Source organism: Macaca thibetana, chromosome 16 (assembly GCF_024542745.1).
Source record: "Macaca thibetana thibetana isolate TM-01 chromosome 16, ASM2454274v1, whole genome shotgun sequence".
Classification (NCBI taxonomy): Eukaryota; Metazoa; Chordata; class Mammalia; order Primates; family Cercopithecidae; genus Macaca; species Macaca thibetana.
This window is the reverse complement of record NC_065593.1, coordinates 69,644,895-69,663,864: the sequence shown is the minus strand read 5'-3', so window position 1 is coordinate 69,663,864 and position 18,970 is coordinate 69,644,895. Positions and strand designations below refer to the sequence as shown.

General features: G+C 39.9%; 1 protein-coding gene across 1 annotated transcript; it reads left to right on the top strand.

The window, feature by feature from the left end:
* Nucleotides 1-5,342: 5,342 nt before the first annotated feature.
* On the top strand, nucleotides 5,343-15,913 carry KCNJ2 (potassium inwardly rectifying channel subfamily J member 2). The gene is made up of 2 exons (XM_050762329.1): nucleotides 5,343-5,522; nucleotides 10,667-15,913. The coding sequence occupies exon 2, from the start codon at nucleotides 10,883-10,885 to the stop codon at nucleotides 12,164-12,166; it is 1,284 nt and encodes a 427-aa protein (XP_050618286.1). The 5' UTR covers nucleotides 5,343-5,522; nucleotides 10,667-10,882; the 3' UTR covers nucleotides 12,167-15,913.
* Nucleotides 15,914-18,970: the final 3,057 nt, after the last annotated feature.

The window sequence follows — 18,970 nt, the reverse complement described above, 5'->3', positions numbered from 1 at the left end:
CATTACAGTGTTGTTGACGTTACTCAAAATATGTTTTGCATTTTCTTCGTAGCTTGTGGCATATTCCATAAATGTCTACAATAGTGATTCGTTTTGGCTATCTGAAGTTTGTGTTGCTTGTTTTAATTTTTCGTTTTGTTTTTATAAGTTCTGGAAAAAGTCAAGTTGCGTGACTCTTACGATCTTCCAAAGATGTATTACTAAAGCAAAGAGACATTCTTACAGGTGTTTTAAACATGAGATTCAGTTTGCTGATGGTGGCACTGAAAAGCATTTCTTACTGTGCTGTAGAGGGGGACTATGGATGCTGGTGGCAGTCTCACTTTCCTTGGTGGCTACTGAACGTGTTTGTGTCTCCTTTAGAACCAATAATTTCTAATGAATATTTTCTTGTCTCCTCTACTTCCTCCTTCCTTCCTATCTTCCCCCTCTTCATTATTTTCCCATGCAAATGTACGCGCAATACAGAATATCAGAATAGCACATCCTGTAAAGCACAAAAGCAGTGTTTGTTTCCTGGAAAACCCTCCATACAGCCTAGCTGATTATTAGTCTTCTTATTACTGCTTGATTACTATGATTAAATGATGATACTATACCCTTCCAGTTATAAGGCTTGCCTTTCCCCAGTGGCAATGATGAGTCTGTGCATAATGATTGATATTTTCTCAGCTGGCACCTCTTCTAACCGATGACCTGCGCTTACGGCAAGGATACCTGATCTAAGGAACTGCTATCCGTGGTTATAGAGGGTAAACTGAGGCTGTAAACTTATTACCTTTGGGAGACCTAATGCATCCCAGAAAACACAGATGAAACGATCATTGTAATCATGGAATCAAGAAACACAGTAACGTAGGGTCTGGCCCTAAAATGAATATGGTATTTTCAGAGTGTACTTGTCTCATTCGTGTGAGATAAATGACGTCTTCCAGAGCATGACAGAAGAGTTAATTTACTAATTAATAACATGGAGGCTCTGGAAGTGTGAGCTTCTTAAAGAACAGCGCCACTTATTGTTTTGGGTTTTAACATACTTGATGGAAAATGAAGGTCATAATAATAAATGGATAAAGTAAGCACTCAAATATTTTCTCAATAAATGAGTAGATGATTTTGTTTTATGTATACATATAAACGTATGGATAGTTGCAAACACACAGGTATCTCAATTACTCAGAAGTTTTCCTCAGCTATTTATAACAGCAAATACAAAGACCAAGCCATTTAAATGCTCTGAGAAGCAAAATAGATGCCATCAATCCAAATCCCGAAGCTTTTTTACCTGAAAAGGAGGTTGAGCAAGTGAAGGTAACTCCAAATTCAGCATCTGCTCATACTATTTCAAAAATGCATCTTTAGATATGTTAAATCATATTTGCTTTTACATTACTTTAGCAACCTTGGTTACATAATTTATCAGCCCAGCACAGATTAGAATCAACAAATTAGGCAGAGCATGGTGACAGCCTGACAGATCCAAGGCACATTATCAGAAGCAAAAATGAGAACGGAAGGCTCACATTGATGGAGAAGGAAAAACAAGCAGAAAGGCTTAAATAAGCTTCGTCTAGGGTCATTTAATGCAGGAGAAAAGGCTCTACTGTACCCTGATAGGCCTACTGTATTAAAGGTAAAAAATGAAAGAGCTTATGTTTATTATAATCATATTGAGTAATTATCAAAAGTTATACTAAAACATACTGTTCCTTTCATTCATTTCCATGTAACTGACATTTATTCTTAGAAACAACTTATAATGTATATGCTTGATTACCTGTATATAGAAAGGTCTGGGGCATAGTGGGCATTTAGGAAATTAATTGAATGAGGAGACACTCCTATCTTCTGATGTGTTCTCAGCATCCTTGATACCACTACACATAGTAATATGTCATATTTATTAATCTTCCATTACAAAGTCTTACCCTGCTTCATTCCATTCTTCAAAATCTCTCTAAAATTATTGTTTTAATTGTTGCTTGATCCATTTTAGTGCATAATCATAAGCTGCCTTATATTGTTGTTTGATCATTTAAATGTTTCACTTCTGCCTTGTCTTCTCAGCTGGACATTCTGAACTCCTAAGAACAGGTACTGCTCCCCCTAGGACCCTTCTGTTTTTCATCTCACCTAGCATATAGCCAAAGTACAAAGTAGTTATTTCAACAAATATGTTCACTGAATTTAAAAATACGAAGATTAAATATTACCAATGCGGTAAGTGAAACTTAAGGCCAAAACTGTTTTCCAATAAATAAGATTACATACAGTGCCTTAAAACACCACAGTACATGGCTTGTTCTCATAGCAGCAGATTGCAAACTCAGCCTGTCTACATTTCCGGGCAATCTGACAACGATTTATTTACTATTTATTGCTAATGATGATTACTTTGAAGATTAGAAAGTGGTTTTTAATATCCAGTGGATACAGATGCCAGGAGCGTTTCATCTTTTATCAGTGTGAAATTGAACTGTATATATATGGTGAATGGAAGTCTGAAAGTATGTCTAATTGTTGGGGATCTTTATATAAATGCAAAGGAAAGATTTGTGCTTCTAGTGAAACAATCACCTTCTGCGTCACACAGCTATTCACAATCTGACTGCAGATCCAGATTGTGACTAATATTTGGCTCTAATATTATAGGTGGTTACCGTGGAGAGAATCAGTAAGAGCATAATTGTCATTTCCTTGGAAAAATTTAATCCACAGATGGATCCCAACACCCAATTGCATTCATGTCCAAGACTAATGGGGATTTTTGCTAAATAAGGCCTGATTCAGCCAAAAAAGATAGACTCTGAATACAGAAATCTGTATCACGCATCACTTCAAAAGATGTATTAACTCAAACACTGAAAGCATTGGCACACAGAATTTTCCTAATAGGGACATGATGAAAAGTCATTTATTAATTAAAATACATTTATATTTTCTTTTTTTAAAATGAAGCAATTGGGGTATTCTATGCTACCATGCATTTCCAAAATTTCATTTGCAAAATTTCATCCTTCATACTTCCTTATCTAGCTAATTAAGGTAATGATTCTACTTAGATTGGAAAGTTCTAATTAAAATTATTAATTTTTCCCAAACCTTCTCCTTCAAGAAATAAGCTTTGCTGCACATCCTTCAGTCTTTGGGAGGAGAGAATGTTAGGGGATTGATGCTGATAATTGATGAGAGAGAGCAGAATACATTTATTATGACCTTCCTCCCCCTGCCCAGCTAAATTTATACAGCCAACCATAACCTAATAACTCTGTGTTCCTTTCTTTAAAGATTTTCTTATCATATGAAACTATTTTGGCCTGTGGTGTATAGAATACTAAAGCAAAACCATTTCGAACCAAGTTGCATAAAAATGGCATCCCTTTCCGAGTGACTGGTTTTCAAAGAGAGCTCATTACCTGGAACAACAACAACAAAAGTGTTGCCTCTCTGAATTCACATGGTTTGGAAAATTCTTAGCCATCAACAGATGCACCAACTGAATCATAATAAAGAAGAGAAAATCTATAAGTGATTAATTTCCTTTTTCTATTTAGGCTTAACATGTTTTAAAGGATAATTAAAGTTTTGGCCTGTTTCTTAGAAGTCCAGGAGGAAGCATATTTCAGAAGCTTATTGAACTAAGCGGTGAACTCATTCATTATCCTTTGGTTAATATAGAGTTATCTTGTCTATCCTCGGGTTCTTTTATACAGCCTAGGTTCTTAGACATCCATCTATTTTACAGTGTTAATTCAAGCTGTTTATAAATAACACATGACAATAGATGTTAAAGAAGACCTCCCTTGGGGCAGGTATTATTCCCACGTTCATGGCAACAGAGTTGGTAACAGGACTTGGTGAACAGTATAATCTCAACAAATTAACTGGAACCACATCGCCATTTGGCTATCAGAGCAGCTACACTGAATGAATCATCTCTTGCACACCCCTTTAATTTAAGTACCTTGCTCAGTGCGAAGAAAAAAGGCACACTTGGTGAGGCAGGATTAAGTGCGTATCTGCAAAACCTAAGCAACCGTATTTCACCAGCACCTCCTAGGGGCCACGTGTGGATATGAGGATGGGAGGTGGGGACTCGCACAGAACCTTTCCTTGAATTGTCAGTTTCACCTCTCCTACACACAAAAATCCATCCCGACTGCGCCGTCCACAATACCAGCTAGTTTGCTCAATTAGTTTAGCGACTCAAGGAGGCCTTTCGAAGTTTAAATAAACTGCACAAAAGACACATTTGATCGCTCGAGGAAATAAACATTTAAAAAACTCAGTGGAAGGAGACTCCTAAAACATATCCTGTCCTTTAGAAGCAAAGCTTCGTTAGGACACCGAAGTACTCGGAAATAATAGGCACTTACTCTTCGGTTTACACACACACACGGATTAGTTTATAAAGTTCCAGGATCCAGACCCGGGTAACACAAGTTGCTTTTTAGGGGTCTGCGCGCTCTCGCCTGGCTGCTGGGAATGAGGGCTGGGAGGCGCTGAAGCGAGGGCAGATCTGAGTGTCTGTAGGAGTTGCTATTCCAAAAAAATCATTACTCTCTTAATTGTTCTGATTTTAGATCAGCAAAGCGTGCCGGGCGGCGGCGGAGAGATCGACGGCGGACAAGGCGAGAGGGAACGAGCCGTCCACCCTTCAGAGAAGCCTAGGCTCCTTGTAAGTAATTCGCGAACTGTCGGGAGAAGAAACAGCCAAGCGGCGCTGCAGTGACCGCACTTGCGCGCGTCTCAATCCTGGGTGCTCTGCTCGCCCGCCCCAGTCCCTCGCCCCATTGACTCTGCGGCTTCTCCGGGCGCTGCAGCCTCCCCGGGGGACTTCCAAGGGCCGAGGGGCTCCGGCAGAGAGGGAAGGGAGAGCGACACGTGCCGGGGCCGACGAGCAATCCTGCCCCGGCGGTAAATGTCTCTCCCCGGCGCTGGCACCTCGCAGGCCCCTCGAGGAGCACGCAGGGCAAGCGGCCCCCGAGCGGGGGAACCGGGAAGTGTGTGGGGCTCCAGACGGAGTAGGAAGCTTTGCCCAAGGCCAGGCTGCAATCAGGCAGCCGCAACAGCCGGGCGCGCAGCTTCCCACCTGCTGCTGTCCCAGCTGGGCCGCAACTTCCTCCTCCCCGGCCCGGCCCGACTCCCCCGGCCGGGCTCCGAGGGTGGAGGGGGAGGCGGCGGCGGCAGGTTCACTCCGCTGGCAACGCCTCGCAGCATCCTCCCCTCCCCGCCGCGGTTCCCGGGGCCGGCCGCGCGGCCAGGAGCGCTGCGATTGGCCGGCAGCGGCCGGGGGCGGGGCCAGGAGAGCCGGTGTCGCACGGACCGCCTCAAAAGAGCCCAGGATATTGCAGAGCGCACTGGAGCCCTGGCCAGCGCGCAGCCTTCCCGGCGCCGGCAGGCTGGGTCTTGGGAATTCTGGTTTGCTTTGGCTCACTCGCTTTTTACAAACCACTGGATCTTACATGCCTCTGTACCCCCCACTTCCACTCCATGTCCCCATGCTCCTGCGCCAGCAACAGGTAAGGGCTGCTGTGTTTTCTTCCTTTTCGCTCGCTGCCGGTGTGTCCTGGGGAATGGACTCTGGCCGCCGTCCCCTACCCTACCCTGCCCCGCTGCTCCAGAGGTGCCCAGCTGTCACACTGCTGTAGCGCTCATCCACGCTCCGGAGTCCCAGATCATGCCTATATAGTTTGTGTGCGCACCAGAACATCCCCAGAGCTAAAAATACTGAGACATGCTTGGAACAGTTGAGCAATAGAAACAGATTTCTCTGCAGCATCTGTTTGTGCTCATAACTTCCAGTGCACCAGCTGTAGCGAGATACTGGGTTTGGAGGCAAGGGCGAGAGTGTCTGTGTTCGGTTCTCACTCTAAGGGAAAAAAAAAAAAAGAAAACGTGGTTGAGGGTTTGGGCGTGCGTCTTGAGCCCTGGTCTTAAACCTTGGCAAATCTTGGGACTTAGCACTATTCTTGATCCTTGGCGGGTTTTTTTGGTTTTTGTTTTTTGTTTTTTTCGTCATTGCTTCAAAGTATAGCCGTGAGTTTCAAACAGAGTGAGTGTCTCAAAGTTGCCTTCCTGAAAGAAGAGCGGGAGCCCGAGTTGGATTTGAGCCTGAGGATCGCAAAACTTTCACATTACATATGACTCTCCCTTAATCAATTTGTTATTTTTAGTAATAATGGTAATACCTGGCTTGAAGACAGTGTGGTTTTAGGGAAGCAAAATAGTCAAAACGACTTGATTCTGCAAAAAGATTGCATCATAGCATGGATTCATCATGACAATTGGAAAAAAAAAAACAAGGATAGGAAATGGGCAGTTTAATGTCTGTGTCTGGGTAAGGATATCATAGGATGATCACTAGGATAAGGCTGTGCATTCTGACGATTTTCATAAATTCAGATTTTACTTGTTAGGAAATAAGGTGTTATTTGAAAACCTTGGATATGCAGAGAATCCATATTGCATTTTGCCATTTGTTTTCTTTTCACATGAATAATCAATAGGCTACCAGATTTCCTCTAGCCAATCACTGTTGTGTGTCTGATGTACATTATCGGTACACTTGTTAGCGTTTTCCTGCTCACTTCCAAATGTTTCATTTCTATTTGCCATTATCTGGAAAAAATCCTGGTGCTCAGAAGGGGTAAGAGATGTTCATTGAAGCATGGTGGAAAGGGTGAGGATAAGGTCAAGGCCATTTTACTTAGCTTCCTGCCCTCCTTTCTCATATTTTAATGACACTTTGTTTTTTAATGTTCTTGGTCTCCATAAGAAATATTTGATCTAAACTCTTGTGAATTTTGCTTTTTTTAAAAAAAATAAAAGAACACAGTTTTTCTACATCCTTCGGACTCCTTCCTCAGTTGCAGAATCTCTGGTTAGCTGTAGCGTCCTTGTATGACTTTTGCGTAGCCTGAAAGATTGAAAAGAGCTACCTGCACAGATTGGATGTTTCAATTTTTTAAGTGTATATTTTTATTTACCAAACATGTCTGTTTTTCAGCATATGCAGGTGCTGAGCAGTGCTACAAGCCAAGTGTCGTTGAGTATAAATGTTAGACATGGGGCTCACGTAGATAGATGGGTATCCCCCCTCCCCTCCCTCTTCCCCCTCCTCCTCCCTTATGTTTATTGAGCTTCTAAGAGGTTGCTTTCCTAGCAGTTGTGCTCACATAGCAACATGTGCCCAGAGCACACTCAGGCTGGTCTATATGGCGTCAGCTGGGAAATAGCTGCTCTAAACACTCATTAGCAGACCTCTCAGCCCAGTACGTTTTCTTTTGCTATCTTTATTTCCTATCCTTGGAAACTTTCTTATTCATTGCACATCATGACCGTGTTTCAGGACACATTTACTCTCATTTGATTTTGTTTTAGTCATTCATAAACCATATTGGAAGTATTACCTCTATAAGTCAAAGCAATTTAGATCCCCCATTTGTACCATGTGATCTCCTTGACCTTACATTTATCCATAGCTCGTTCTGCTTTAACATCTACCTAAGTTTAAAGCGCTGAACTATTTTTTCCATTGCTTATGCTTAATTTTGGCTCAGCCTATAAATAGTCTTAACATGAACAGCACCACATGTAACCTCTCAATTTCCCAAAAATACTTTCTACATCATGGGTTATGGCCTGGATAAAAATGATTATTTGTGTCCATGAAATTTACATCTAGGCCCTTAAATATTTTGGCTGGAAGGGAAATTTACACATTGTTCATCAAATCAAATTTCAATTCTCTGGATTTGTATCACTTAGTGTTCTCATCTATTCCTAATTGATTGCATCTCAAAACATTATTTTGAATATATGCTTGAAATAAAGTTGCATGTAAGCCCTGTTTTTTTTAATGATAGCTTTTCCCAGCTTGTTCACGAATTGGTAATTGCTAGTGAGAGAGTACCGGGCAAGGAAGTTTTGTGCTTGCTTAAAGTCGCTCAGGCATGTGGGCAGGTTAACAGTGAAAGCAATTTTTACCATGAAACATTAAGACCGTTACCCTATCAAACCCTGACAGGTTCTAGCTTTTAGCTATGTAATCAGCTCCACAAAAAGTCTGAATACATAGTATATGTGTGTGCACATGCATACACACATAAATCTGTTTTGGGGCATATCTATTTGAAGTGGCAAAAGTTTTCATTTTGCCAAACAAAACAAAACAAACCAAAAAGCGAAACTCCTCTTTTTCTCTTTCCAGGAAGAAATGGTAAAATTTCTAAATGATGCCCCACATGTGGGACAAATTCTGTTATTAGCAATGGAAATAAGACAATAAGTCTCTCAATACAGACCACTTTCAAGATTCTAAATGTGGAAAGCTATTCATAGGAAGCTGGTATTGTGTGATTTGTGGAATTCAAACAAATGTCCCGGGGTCAAGATTTTTGGAAAGTCATAATTCAGTCTTTAGATTTCATATGGTTGTTATGTTTTAATCTGGAAGGAGTACAGAAATAAGTCAGAAGAAATTTGACACTGTCTACTCATGGCCCCTAATGGTAACTCACAAGGAAGGATTGTTTTGAATCATGAAAAGGGAATTTCTTGGTGTCAGCTTATAATACAAAGTTCTGAAGTCAATCAGAACTCAAGAATACAAAGCATTCATTAAATGAAGCTCTTCTCCCTTTTTTTTGAAACGTACACCTGCATTTGGTGGTGTTGCTGTCTCCGTCTGTTTAGAAATGTGAGGCAACTAAGATGAACTAATTACTTGAAAAATGCTGTCCATGTACAGGATCTAGAACCTTGAGGGGTAGGATTCTTGTTTCTTTGGTCCAAGTGCAAACTTCACAGTGAAGCAGACAAAACATTGAAGCAGGTGGAAGGTTAAGAAAGCACAGTAACTTCTTTTTATAAAGTGATTCAAAGGCACTTTCAAACCAAGCATCATTTAGGTGTCAAAAGCTGCCAAAATGTAACACACATTGCAATTTTCAGAGATGACTAATCTCAGGAAAAATGTGTTGGGGCACATTCTTGCATAATAACTTGGATAAAGAAGAAGTCAAAAGACAGTAACAAGGCATTTTCAAAGGCAATGCACCTTGCCTCTTTTTAAGGGATCGCACAAAAACAATGTAAATGGATGGCTTTATTTGTTTGCAGCTGGCTTGGCTGAAATCGGTTCTGTTAACTGTGTAATCTTAATGGATTTAGAGGAAAAGAAAAAAATGGAGTCTTCATTATCAGGCATCAACAAATCTCTGACTCCTTTCATGAGTTATTCATTGCCCCCGTTTAATATAGCAGAAGGATTTGGTTGTATGAAAAGTTAAGGATGGGCTTTATTTTTCAGTTCTAACTTATATTCGTTTTGTTATCACACATTTGGTAAAGAAAGCACCTTAGACTTTCTCTTAGTTTTTTGTTAGTTAGTCAAGGAAAATAGTTTCTTAGGAGTGAGGATGGCAAGTTAAAGTAAATAGATAGTTCTTACCTAGGGAAGAATGAGGCAATTGGAGAAAACTGAGAACTACTATTTGCACATATTAGGTAAAGGTGAGTGCCTTCTCCATAGGAACCTGTAGCAAATAACAGCGCTGGAAATGAAAGCAAGCGGACTAGCATTTATGATCTGTCCTTACACAGTTGTCTCTGTCTGAGAGAACACAGCATTGGACTGACATGAAATGAGTTCCTGCCTTATCTCAATCCGCTAAAGACCTGGTCCTTTCGCACAATGGTGCTTACTTCCTAGCCTGTCATTACACATGACAGCCCCATCTCAGGAGAATTTCAGGACTCTTATTGCTAGGCAACAGAATTGCTCTCTATCCCCCAGAGCAAACCTGCGTCTTCAAAGTCTTCAAGCCAGAATTACCTGCACTAATAGAGACTTAGCAGGCATTTCTGCATAGTGGTTGCTTGAAGTGTGAGAAGTGATGAAGCAAGCCCAAACAGTATCCAGAAACTGGGATCCATTTCAGATGATTATAAGCAATAGGGGCAGTATTCACCATCGTAGGAGGTTTTGTCCACTAGTTCCCTCTGTTTTCAGGATACACTCAATCAAGCCTACTCCAAAATCCATATCACTATTATATTTGTAGGTGGGAATCTGACTTTCGTCCTCTAGCATTTCCTCAGCCTATCCGGTCTGCTAGTTATATCATTTAAACAAAATAGTCTGTCTTCCGATTTCAACCTTGCCATCAGGGGCTCTCATATTCTCCCGTAGTGCACATGCAACTCAGTGAATATCAATACTGCATCCACGCGAAGATTTCTAAACATGTCCTCTTTCCAAAAATTTTACGACAAACCTTGGGATCAGACAGTCTTTCATCTGCTTAACAGGGATCGTAGCAGGTGGGGCAGGCCAAAGAAGAGAATAAGAGAAGGGAGAGGTAGACCTGAAAAATAGAGTATTCTAGATCCCTGGCCAAAAATAAGGGAAAGGGGACCTGACCTGACATTTTGGTTGAACAACTGTCACAGACAACTCTCCTATGTTTAACGACTTTATGCTTTTAAATAAAAGGTTTACAAAGCATGCTTAGGATACAAAGAAATGTAAAACCTTATAATTTAATGTGAAGTATACTTATCTTTACCTGATTATGTGTTTTTGTTAGGATGTATTGTCTTAGACAGTAGAATTCTTTAAGAGTGGCTTATTTTGTAATGCACAATCTCTCTTTTCTTGCAGGACATGTTCTCTGGATGTCAGCTGAGTTATTAAAGTAACTCTGCATGTCAGCAGACAGACCTTGGTAGAACCCCGAGGCTCCCAGAGACACCCATCTCTCCTCATTTTTTGTGTGTGTGTGTCTTCACCGAACATTCAAAACTGTTTCTCCAAAGCGTTTTGCAAAAACTCGGACTGTTTTCCAAAGCAGAGGCACTGGAGTCCCCAGCAGAAGCGATGGGCAGTGTGCGAACCAACCGCTACAGCATTGTCTCTTCAGAAGAAGACGGTATGAAGTTGGCCACCATGGCAGTTGCAAATGGCTTTGGGAACGGGAAGAGTAAAGTCCACACCCGACAACAGTGCAGGAGCCGCTTTGTGAAGAAAGATGGTCACTGTAACGTTCAGTTCATCAATGTGGGTGAGAAGGGGCAACGGTACCTCGCAGACATCTTCACCACGTGTGTGGACATTCGCTGGCGGTGGATGCTGGTTATCTTCTGCCTGGCTTTCGTCCTGTCATGGCTGTTTTTTGGCTGTGTGTTTTGGTTGATAGCTCTGCTCCATGGGGACCTGGATGCATCCAAAGAGGGCAAAGCTTGTGTGTCCGAAGTCAACAGCTTCACGGCTGCCTTCCTCTTCTCCATTGAGACCCAGACAACCATAGGCTATGGTTTCAGGTGTGTCACGGATGAATGCCCAATTGCTGTTTTCATGGTGGTGTTCCAGTCAATCGTGGGCTGCATCATTGATGCTTTCATCATTGGTGCAGTCATGGCCAAGATGGCAAAGCCAAAGAAGAGAAACGAGACTCTCGTCTTCAGTCACAATGCTGTGATTGCCATGAGAGATGGCAAGCTGTGTTTGATGTGGCGAGTGGGCAATCTTCGGAAAAGCCACTTGGTGGAAGCTCATGTCCGAGCACAGCTCCTCAAATCCAGAATCACTTCTGAAGGGGAGTATATCCCTCTGGATCAAATAGACATCAATGTTGGGTTTGACAGTGGAATCGATCGTATATTTCTGGTGTCCCCAATCACTATAGTCCATGAAATAGACGAAGACAGTCCTTTATATGACTTGAGTAAACAGGACATTGACAATGCAGACTTTGAAATCGTGGTCATACTGGAAGGCATGGTGGAAGCCACTGCCATGACGACACAGTGCCGTAGCTCTTATCTAGCAAATGAAATCCTGTGGGGCCACCGCTATGAGCCTGTGCTCTTTGAAGAGAAGCACTACTACAAAGTGGACTATTCCAGGTTCCACAAAACTTACGAAGTCCCCAACACTCCCCTTTGCAGTGCAAGAGACTTAGCAGAAAAGAAATACATCCTCTCAAATGCGAATTCATTTTGCTATGAAAATGAAGTTGCCCTCACAAGCAAAGAGGAAGATGACAGTGAAAACGGAGTTCCAGAAAGCACTAGTACGGACACGCCCCCTGACATAGACCTTCACAACCAGGCAAGTGTACCTCTAGAGCCCAGGCCCTTACGGCGAGAGTCGGAGATATGACTGACTGATTCCTCCTCTGGAATAGTTACTTTACAACATGGTCTGTTGGTCAGAGGCCCAAAACAGTTATACAGATGACGGTACTGGTCAAGATGGGTCAAGCAAGCGGCCACAAGGGACTGAGGCAAGCACAATGGTTTCAAAGAAAGACTGTAAGCTCCATGATTAGCATAAAGCACTAACCATGCCTCCATTGTGACCCAATGGCACATAGATGTTGTAGAATAAGTTATGGGTTTTTATGTTTTGTTTTGTGTTTTTCCAAAACTTGAACTTGCAGGCAAGCCTTGGTTGGGTATTTGATTTATCCAGAATGCTTCTCTTTAGGGAACAAGGATGTTTTTAATGGCATAACAAAGGCAAGACTCTGCCTTAATTTTTGAAAAGCTGCTAACTACATGAACACAAATGTGTATTTTTGTTGCAGTGTAGTTTTCCTTCTGTGTAATTTTAAAGTCAGTGTTGAACTTGATTGAAAGCTCATGATGCGCTTCAAAGTGGCAAGTATTTGGCTATCAACTGCCAAAACAAGAGCCTGATTTTTTGAGGCCAGTAATTTGTTTGCTAGAATTGATTTTTTTTCTCTCTCTTTGTTACATAAGGGCATTATGTAACACTAGCCAAATGGTAGCCTCTGGGTTGTTGTTGTTTTTTTTTTCCTCCATGATGTTAATGGGTTATCTCAAATTTTAAGTTAAACTACCTAAAATAAATACCAAAGATAATGCATATTTTTGCACAGTGGAGCTTACACTTAAAAGAAAACAAAGCCCCATGGGCTGCCTTGAAATCAAGAGACAATAACTTTGAACCTCAGCAAGACCTTGAACCGCCGGTTCATTTTGCACCTTATTCAGAAAATAGAGCATCATACTCACCGAGTCTAGTCAGTGTAGTGCTTTTTAAAATTTTGTCCTTTCATGTAACTTTTTTTATTTTAAGAGGAAGAAGAAGAAAGGGGCAGTAAAATTCACATACACACAATACCAACATCCATCCTTTCCTGCTAGGCAGTGCTGGCCAGGCTCATGTGTAGTGTGCGAGATGGTGATGTACTCTTACATGTTTCTGGGCCTTCCCTTTTGCACATTCCAAAATTCATTTCATAAGATCTTCATAGGACCTCCTTGGCATCCTGGCATTCTCAAAACTGAGCCATCCAGCATGAAAGATAAATGGGTGTAAACCCTTGCTGCTGAATTTATTGCCTGGACTGTCAGGACATCGCCAGCCCACCTTCACCTTAGAGGAGATGCCACACCTGGCCTCCACGCTTGTTCCTCTGATCAGTCTGTCTGGAGTGAGTCCTACAGTGTCAGATAGGGCGGTGAATGCCAAAGCGGGGAAACGGGGAGGTGTGGACAAACCAATCTGATGCAGCACTTCAGATCAAGTATTTAGGAGGAAGAGGAAACTTGCCTTTTTTATGGCAGAGGAGAGTAATGAAAATGTCTCAGTATTTTAGGGTCAAAGAGAGTCATAAAAATACAACATAATGACAAGTAAAGGAGATAATGGTCTAAAAAGGCTATTTCCCTTTTCTGTGTGCATACTTATGATTGAATGTGAGCTAAGCATTGTCTCCTGTGGAGCCCTAGAGCAGGTTACTAAGGAAGGACACATTGTTTTCCAGAAGCCTCCCCTGCCTGGCTGACTGCCTTGCTAGACACATTTTTTTTTTTTTTTTCTCACTGTAGCTCAATAATGGAACTCTTTTTTTGTTTTTTTTTTTTTGTTTTTTTTTTAATTTAAAATTCCCTATTTGTGAATTCTGGGGTTACTGACTTTTCTTTTTAATTGGAGTCTCAAAATCAACTCTCTTATGGTATTATATCTCTGTATGCCATTAAAAAACAGCTTGTTCTAGAATCACATATTTTGTAAATTGATGTTTGTGATGGTCTCTGGTTCTTGAACAGCCATATCTGAATGCCGTGCCTGCAAAACTATGACAATTTTTGCTGTTTTCAGCCTTCAGATTTGATGGCTTTGAAAACTGAGGTGTTATTTTCAATGAAACCGAGAAAGAGATGTTAAGCAAGTGGTTGTTTTAGATCCAAATGTTAAGGCAGGTTTGGGAAGGTGTTTAAAGAGTTGGAGGAATTGGGGATTGAGTGGACAAGAAAACTTACAGAAGAGGCAACAATTTGGTTCTTGACAGTGAGAGGATATTGAGGGCTTCAGCTGCTGCTATTATGATGTTTTGCAAAGGAAAATAATCAAACCAAAGAGTATTCAGTGATATGTAAATTAAATGAAGATACAGTGGAGAATGGGGGTGGCCACAAAAGAGGCTCCCCCTAAACACAGAGTGCTGCCACTTAAAAAGACTTGAGAAATTTGAAAGGGGGTGGGTATGGGGGGGGCAAGAAAGAGGGAGGGAAATCTTTCAACTTATTTCTGAAAAAGAGAAAAAAATATAAAATTTCTGGTGCACAGGTTTGTTTTTTCAAGAAAATTTTGCAGAAGCTATGTTTTTAAAGTGTACATTTTATAAAGTTTATCAGATATTTTCATATTTAAAGCCAAATGTAAATAGAGGTCTGTAAAGAAAAATAATTGCCATAGAAAGTATAATGTCAGTGCAGCAATGTCTGAGAGCTAGTACCTATATGCTACGGGTTAGCATGGTTTTAGCAAATATATACCAGCCTTATAAGGTTCGTATTGCTATGTTCTTCTGTTATTTATTTCAGCATGGACTGTTCATTTGAAACCTTTTTCTAGTTATTAGCATTTTAACAGTTACAAGCTTTAAATGGCAATTTTTTCTTTCTTTTTTTTTTTTTTTTTTTTTTTGTCAAGAGCCAAGACACAGGTAATGCACGACATTCATTGCTGCATTTTACCTTCAAAATATTTGTCCTTCTTGACAGGGTCTCCTTAATTAGTGTACACATGTCATTAGAATGCATATGGAGGGGACTCACCGTGAATATCTGGGGTCGATTCCCAGATGTGTGTTGCTTCTCTATTGCAAGCAGATTCCCTGTTGAATTTACTTAGGATTTATTCCCTTTTAAAGAATTTTTGCCCATATCTGGAAGGGCACTATATTTTTGGGGGGAGCCATAGATTCCTGGTTATCCTATTTTTAAATAAAATGTAGACAAAGTGAATTCTATTTTGATTATTGAGAAAGGAGTAGTTTTCTATCCCTCTAAGAGTATACTTGAATCAGACATTTTAAGGATGTCACTATAGCACTGTTGTCATTTTCAAATTCCTAGAAAAGTTTGTTTTACTTTGTTTTTATTCTGTTAATGCATTCTTTCTTCTCTTTACTTCCTTTCTTCCCAATACACTCCTACCCCAAGTCTTGATGTTTATTTGATGAGCTCTGTCCCGTAAATCGTATTTCCCTTACAATTAATAAATGTCACTTCATATTTTATAATAAACCACTCAGTAAAAGCAAAAGCTTGTCCTGAGAAGTAGAGTGAGTTCTTTTTCACTCTGTGTCTAATAATGTTCAGGTGAAAAAAAAAAGTGTGGCGTAGTTACCTGCCCATCCCTAACCCTCAGCAAAGTAGAATCTCTTTTCTAGTAATTTTGAGTTTCAGCTCTGGGCTCTGGCAAGTTGAACAATCCTAGCCATTGACAATCGTGATAGTTATTATTTTCCCATTTGCTGTCTTTTTGTATCTAAAGTCTTCCTATTGTACTGCACAAACCATGGATTGTACATATTTTTATATATTATGTCTTATTTTATTATTTCTAAATAAAAAAATTAAAAATTGAAAACAAATTGGTGGAAGAATCTTTGGGCTTCCTGTATGATTACTCTAGAAACACCATAAAGCAAATGTTCCCAAACAATAGAACATAAACCCTGAGAGGTTAGATGAATAGAGCCATAGAAATGGCAACAGACAGGTGCAGTGGGGTGGCAGATTAGTTTAATTCAAGTTTGAGGAAGTCAAGCTCATATTTTGTTTTTGGATACAACAGCCTAGGTAGAAAGGGTGTAGAAAAGACCAATAAACTAGCCAAAAAAAAAAAAAAAAAAAAAAAAAAAAAAAAAAAAAAAACTAACAAAAATATTATGAAGTTTAGATTTTGATTCTCTGTTTAATGGGTGATAATGTGTAGTTACTCTTTATTGAGTCTCAACTATGTGTAGAGTTCTTGCATTACCTATTATTTTTATCTCATTCCCACAGAAACCAAATCAGGATGTTATTATTTTGTATTATAGATTAAGACTTGGCAAATAAGTTCTGTAAAGGGCCAGGCAATAAGTATTGTTTGGCTTTATGAACCAGAGGGTCTCTGTCTCAACTATGCAAATTCAGCCTTGTGATGTGAAAGCAGTTACAGACAGTATGAAAACAAATGGTATGGCTGTGTTTCAAAAAATTTTTACTAACTTCTACAGCCAGCGGGCTAGATTTGGCTCATGGCCAGTAGTGTGTTGACCCCTGTTTTAGGTGAAGAAACTGAGTATGAATTTTAAAGCTAATGAATCAGTGAGGTAGTATTTGAATTCCAGTTTTACCTGCATCTAAACCTAATTTTATCCACTCAATTATATATCGTTTCAGGTCACAAAGCTACCAAGGATATGTAGTCCCAAAGGAAATGCCACTTTCTCTGGCAGATTTGAAATAAATAAATGTTTTTCAAGGTTGGAAATACGGAGAAAATTTGCATTCTAAAATATGGGTTGTACCTTGCTATTTTTTCTTTAATATGGTAATTATTATTTATATTTCAAATATGACTCTAAATCCTTTCTAAGTACTAAATAATTTAGTCTTAACAGCAACTCCATGGAATAGGCTGTATTATTATCCTCATTTAAGAAATGAAGAAACTAAGGCTCAGAGAGGTTAAGCACCTTGTCCAAGTACGTACATGAATTATTAGTGCTGAGACTTAAACTGAGGCCACTCAATACTAGGTGGTGGGTTTTTGTGACTACTCTATGCACTTTCTTTTCGTACATATGCTTGGTAAAAGCTTCACCATTTAAGGCCTTTCTGCTTTTCAGTTTTTATCCTTTTCATTAATGAAAATACATCCTTTTTGTTTGCACAGCATACATTAGTGCAGAATTCTTGCCTTGTTCATAACCTGTTCCTAAATTCCTCATTTAATGTTTGGTGAGAAGAGAACAACTTACAAGGAGTAGAATAATTACAAACACTGGTTGTGGGATTTGGGTAAGTTTCAAACTTAAGATTAATTTCAATTAACGAGGAATTGTTTAGGTCTGTCTCCAGGCGAAACCACAAAGTTCTGTTACTAACCAAGCTGCAGGCACCCGACCACATTCACACTTTTGCTTTCTGCCCATGACAGCCAAAGGTGTAACACAATCCTCTGGGCAATTGAGATAATTAAGCAAGACCGGTTATGGTAACGCTAGGCAGTGAGTTGCATGCTATAAAGGCCTCTATTTTTTATTTTATTAAATACGTATACAAAAAGAAAAGGCAAGGGTGGAATTTCAGAGTCCTTTTGCTTGGACTGTCTTTTGAGTGACAAGTGAGGCAAGACCTCCAAGCTCTAGCCTTCAGAAGCAGCAGCTTCCCAGGTCATACCCACAAAGAAAAAAACAAAAATTTCCGTCTAGAAATGTTCATTTTCAAGCTAGCAAAACTGATTAAATAAATCATATTTGTTTGCCCAAATTTGAGTGAGTGAATAAACAAACACATAAATAAATAAAGGACGGCTAGCTCTATGTGCTTTAAATGAAGTAAAGAACCAAATCCATGATCAGCTTGTTTCAGGACCTCAGTGTTTCTTCAGAATATTTCAGACCATGGAGCTGAGTGACCTAATGATTAGTCACTATCTGAGGGTTGTTATAATGATTTTATAAAAAGAGAAATATCTAATTACAAGGTAGTACTGCACAGCACGAGTAGAATGAGAGTATCAGAATGCCTGGCTTAGGAATTGGGTGTCCAACTGTCCTGATTTGCCTGGGACTCAGGGGTTTTCCAGAGTGCAAGACTTTCAGTGCTGAAACTGGAAAAGCTCTGGGCAAACCAAGGGAGTCGGTCATCCTCCTTTGGAAAGTAGAGAAGTAGAATGGCTGGGGGAAAGGGGGAGACCCACTAGTTAAGAATGCGGAAGGGAGGAATTGAAGCAAGGTAAACCAGAGGTAGCACGTTAGTGTTACTAAACAGAATAATAATGGTGAATAGTGACTTAGGAAATGGCTCTCTCCAACTAACTGAAATTTGTCGCCTCAAGGGCATTTTTTTTGTTTTGGAGGAATGGTTTTCTAAAATATTGTACAATTATCTGCCTTATTCAAAAGATAATATATATTATTTAACATTTCCTTATGTGACTCAAGCTAATATGTGCACCTCTTTCTGATGGGATATGCTTTTTAATCTTTCTTTAGCATGAAACCAGCAGCTAATATTTCGTCCACTGCCAGAATTCCCCTGGTACTAGTTTGTTTTCTGCTCCTTACTCTTTGTGTCAAATAAATCATAGGTTATTATGACATAGGTTATTATGACATAGGTTATTGTATCATATATGATATAATATAGCATATATGATAAGTTTATCATATATCATATCGTATCTTATATAATGTAGATTATCAGAGAGGATATCCCATAATCCTCTATGACTAATATCATAGGTAATAGCAGGGAGGTTCAGAAGGCCCAGAGGAAACACAAACGACCTGGCTTCAGTGCAGGGGTTTTATTTTCATTGTATTGATTTTCAGAGATCTTTTTTATTTCAGGTTCGAGATTATATTCTAAGAGGTTGAGGCAATTAAGGAGCTTGACTTTAGAAAATTCTATTCAACTCAACCAAAAATTT

Bases quoted from the DNA above. Each gene is read 5' to 3' on its own strand.
- KCNJ2 (XM_050762329.1), top strand. From the start codon at position 10,883: ATGGGCAGTGTGCGAACCAACCGCTACAGCATTGTCTCTTCAGAAGAA.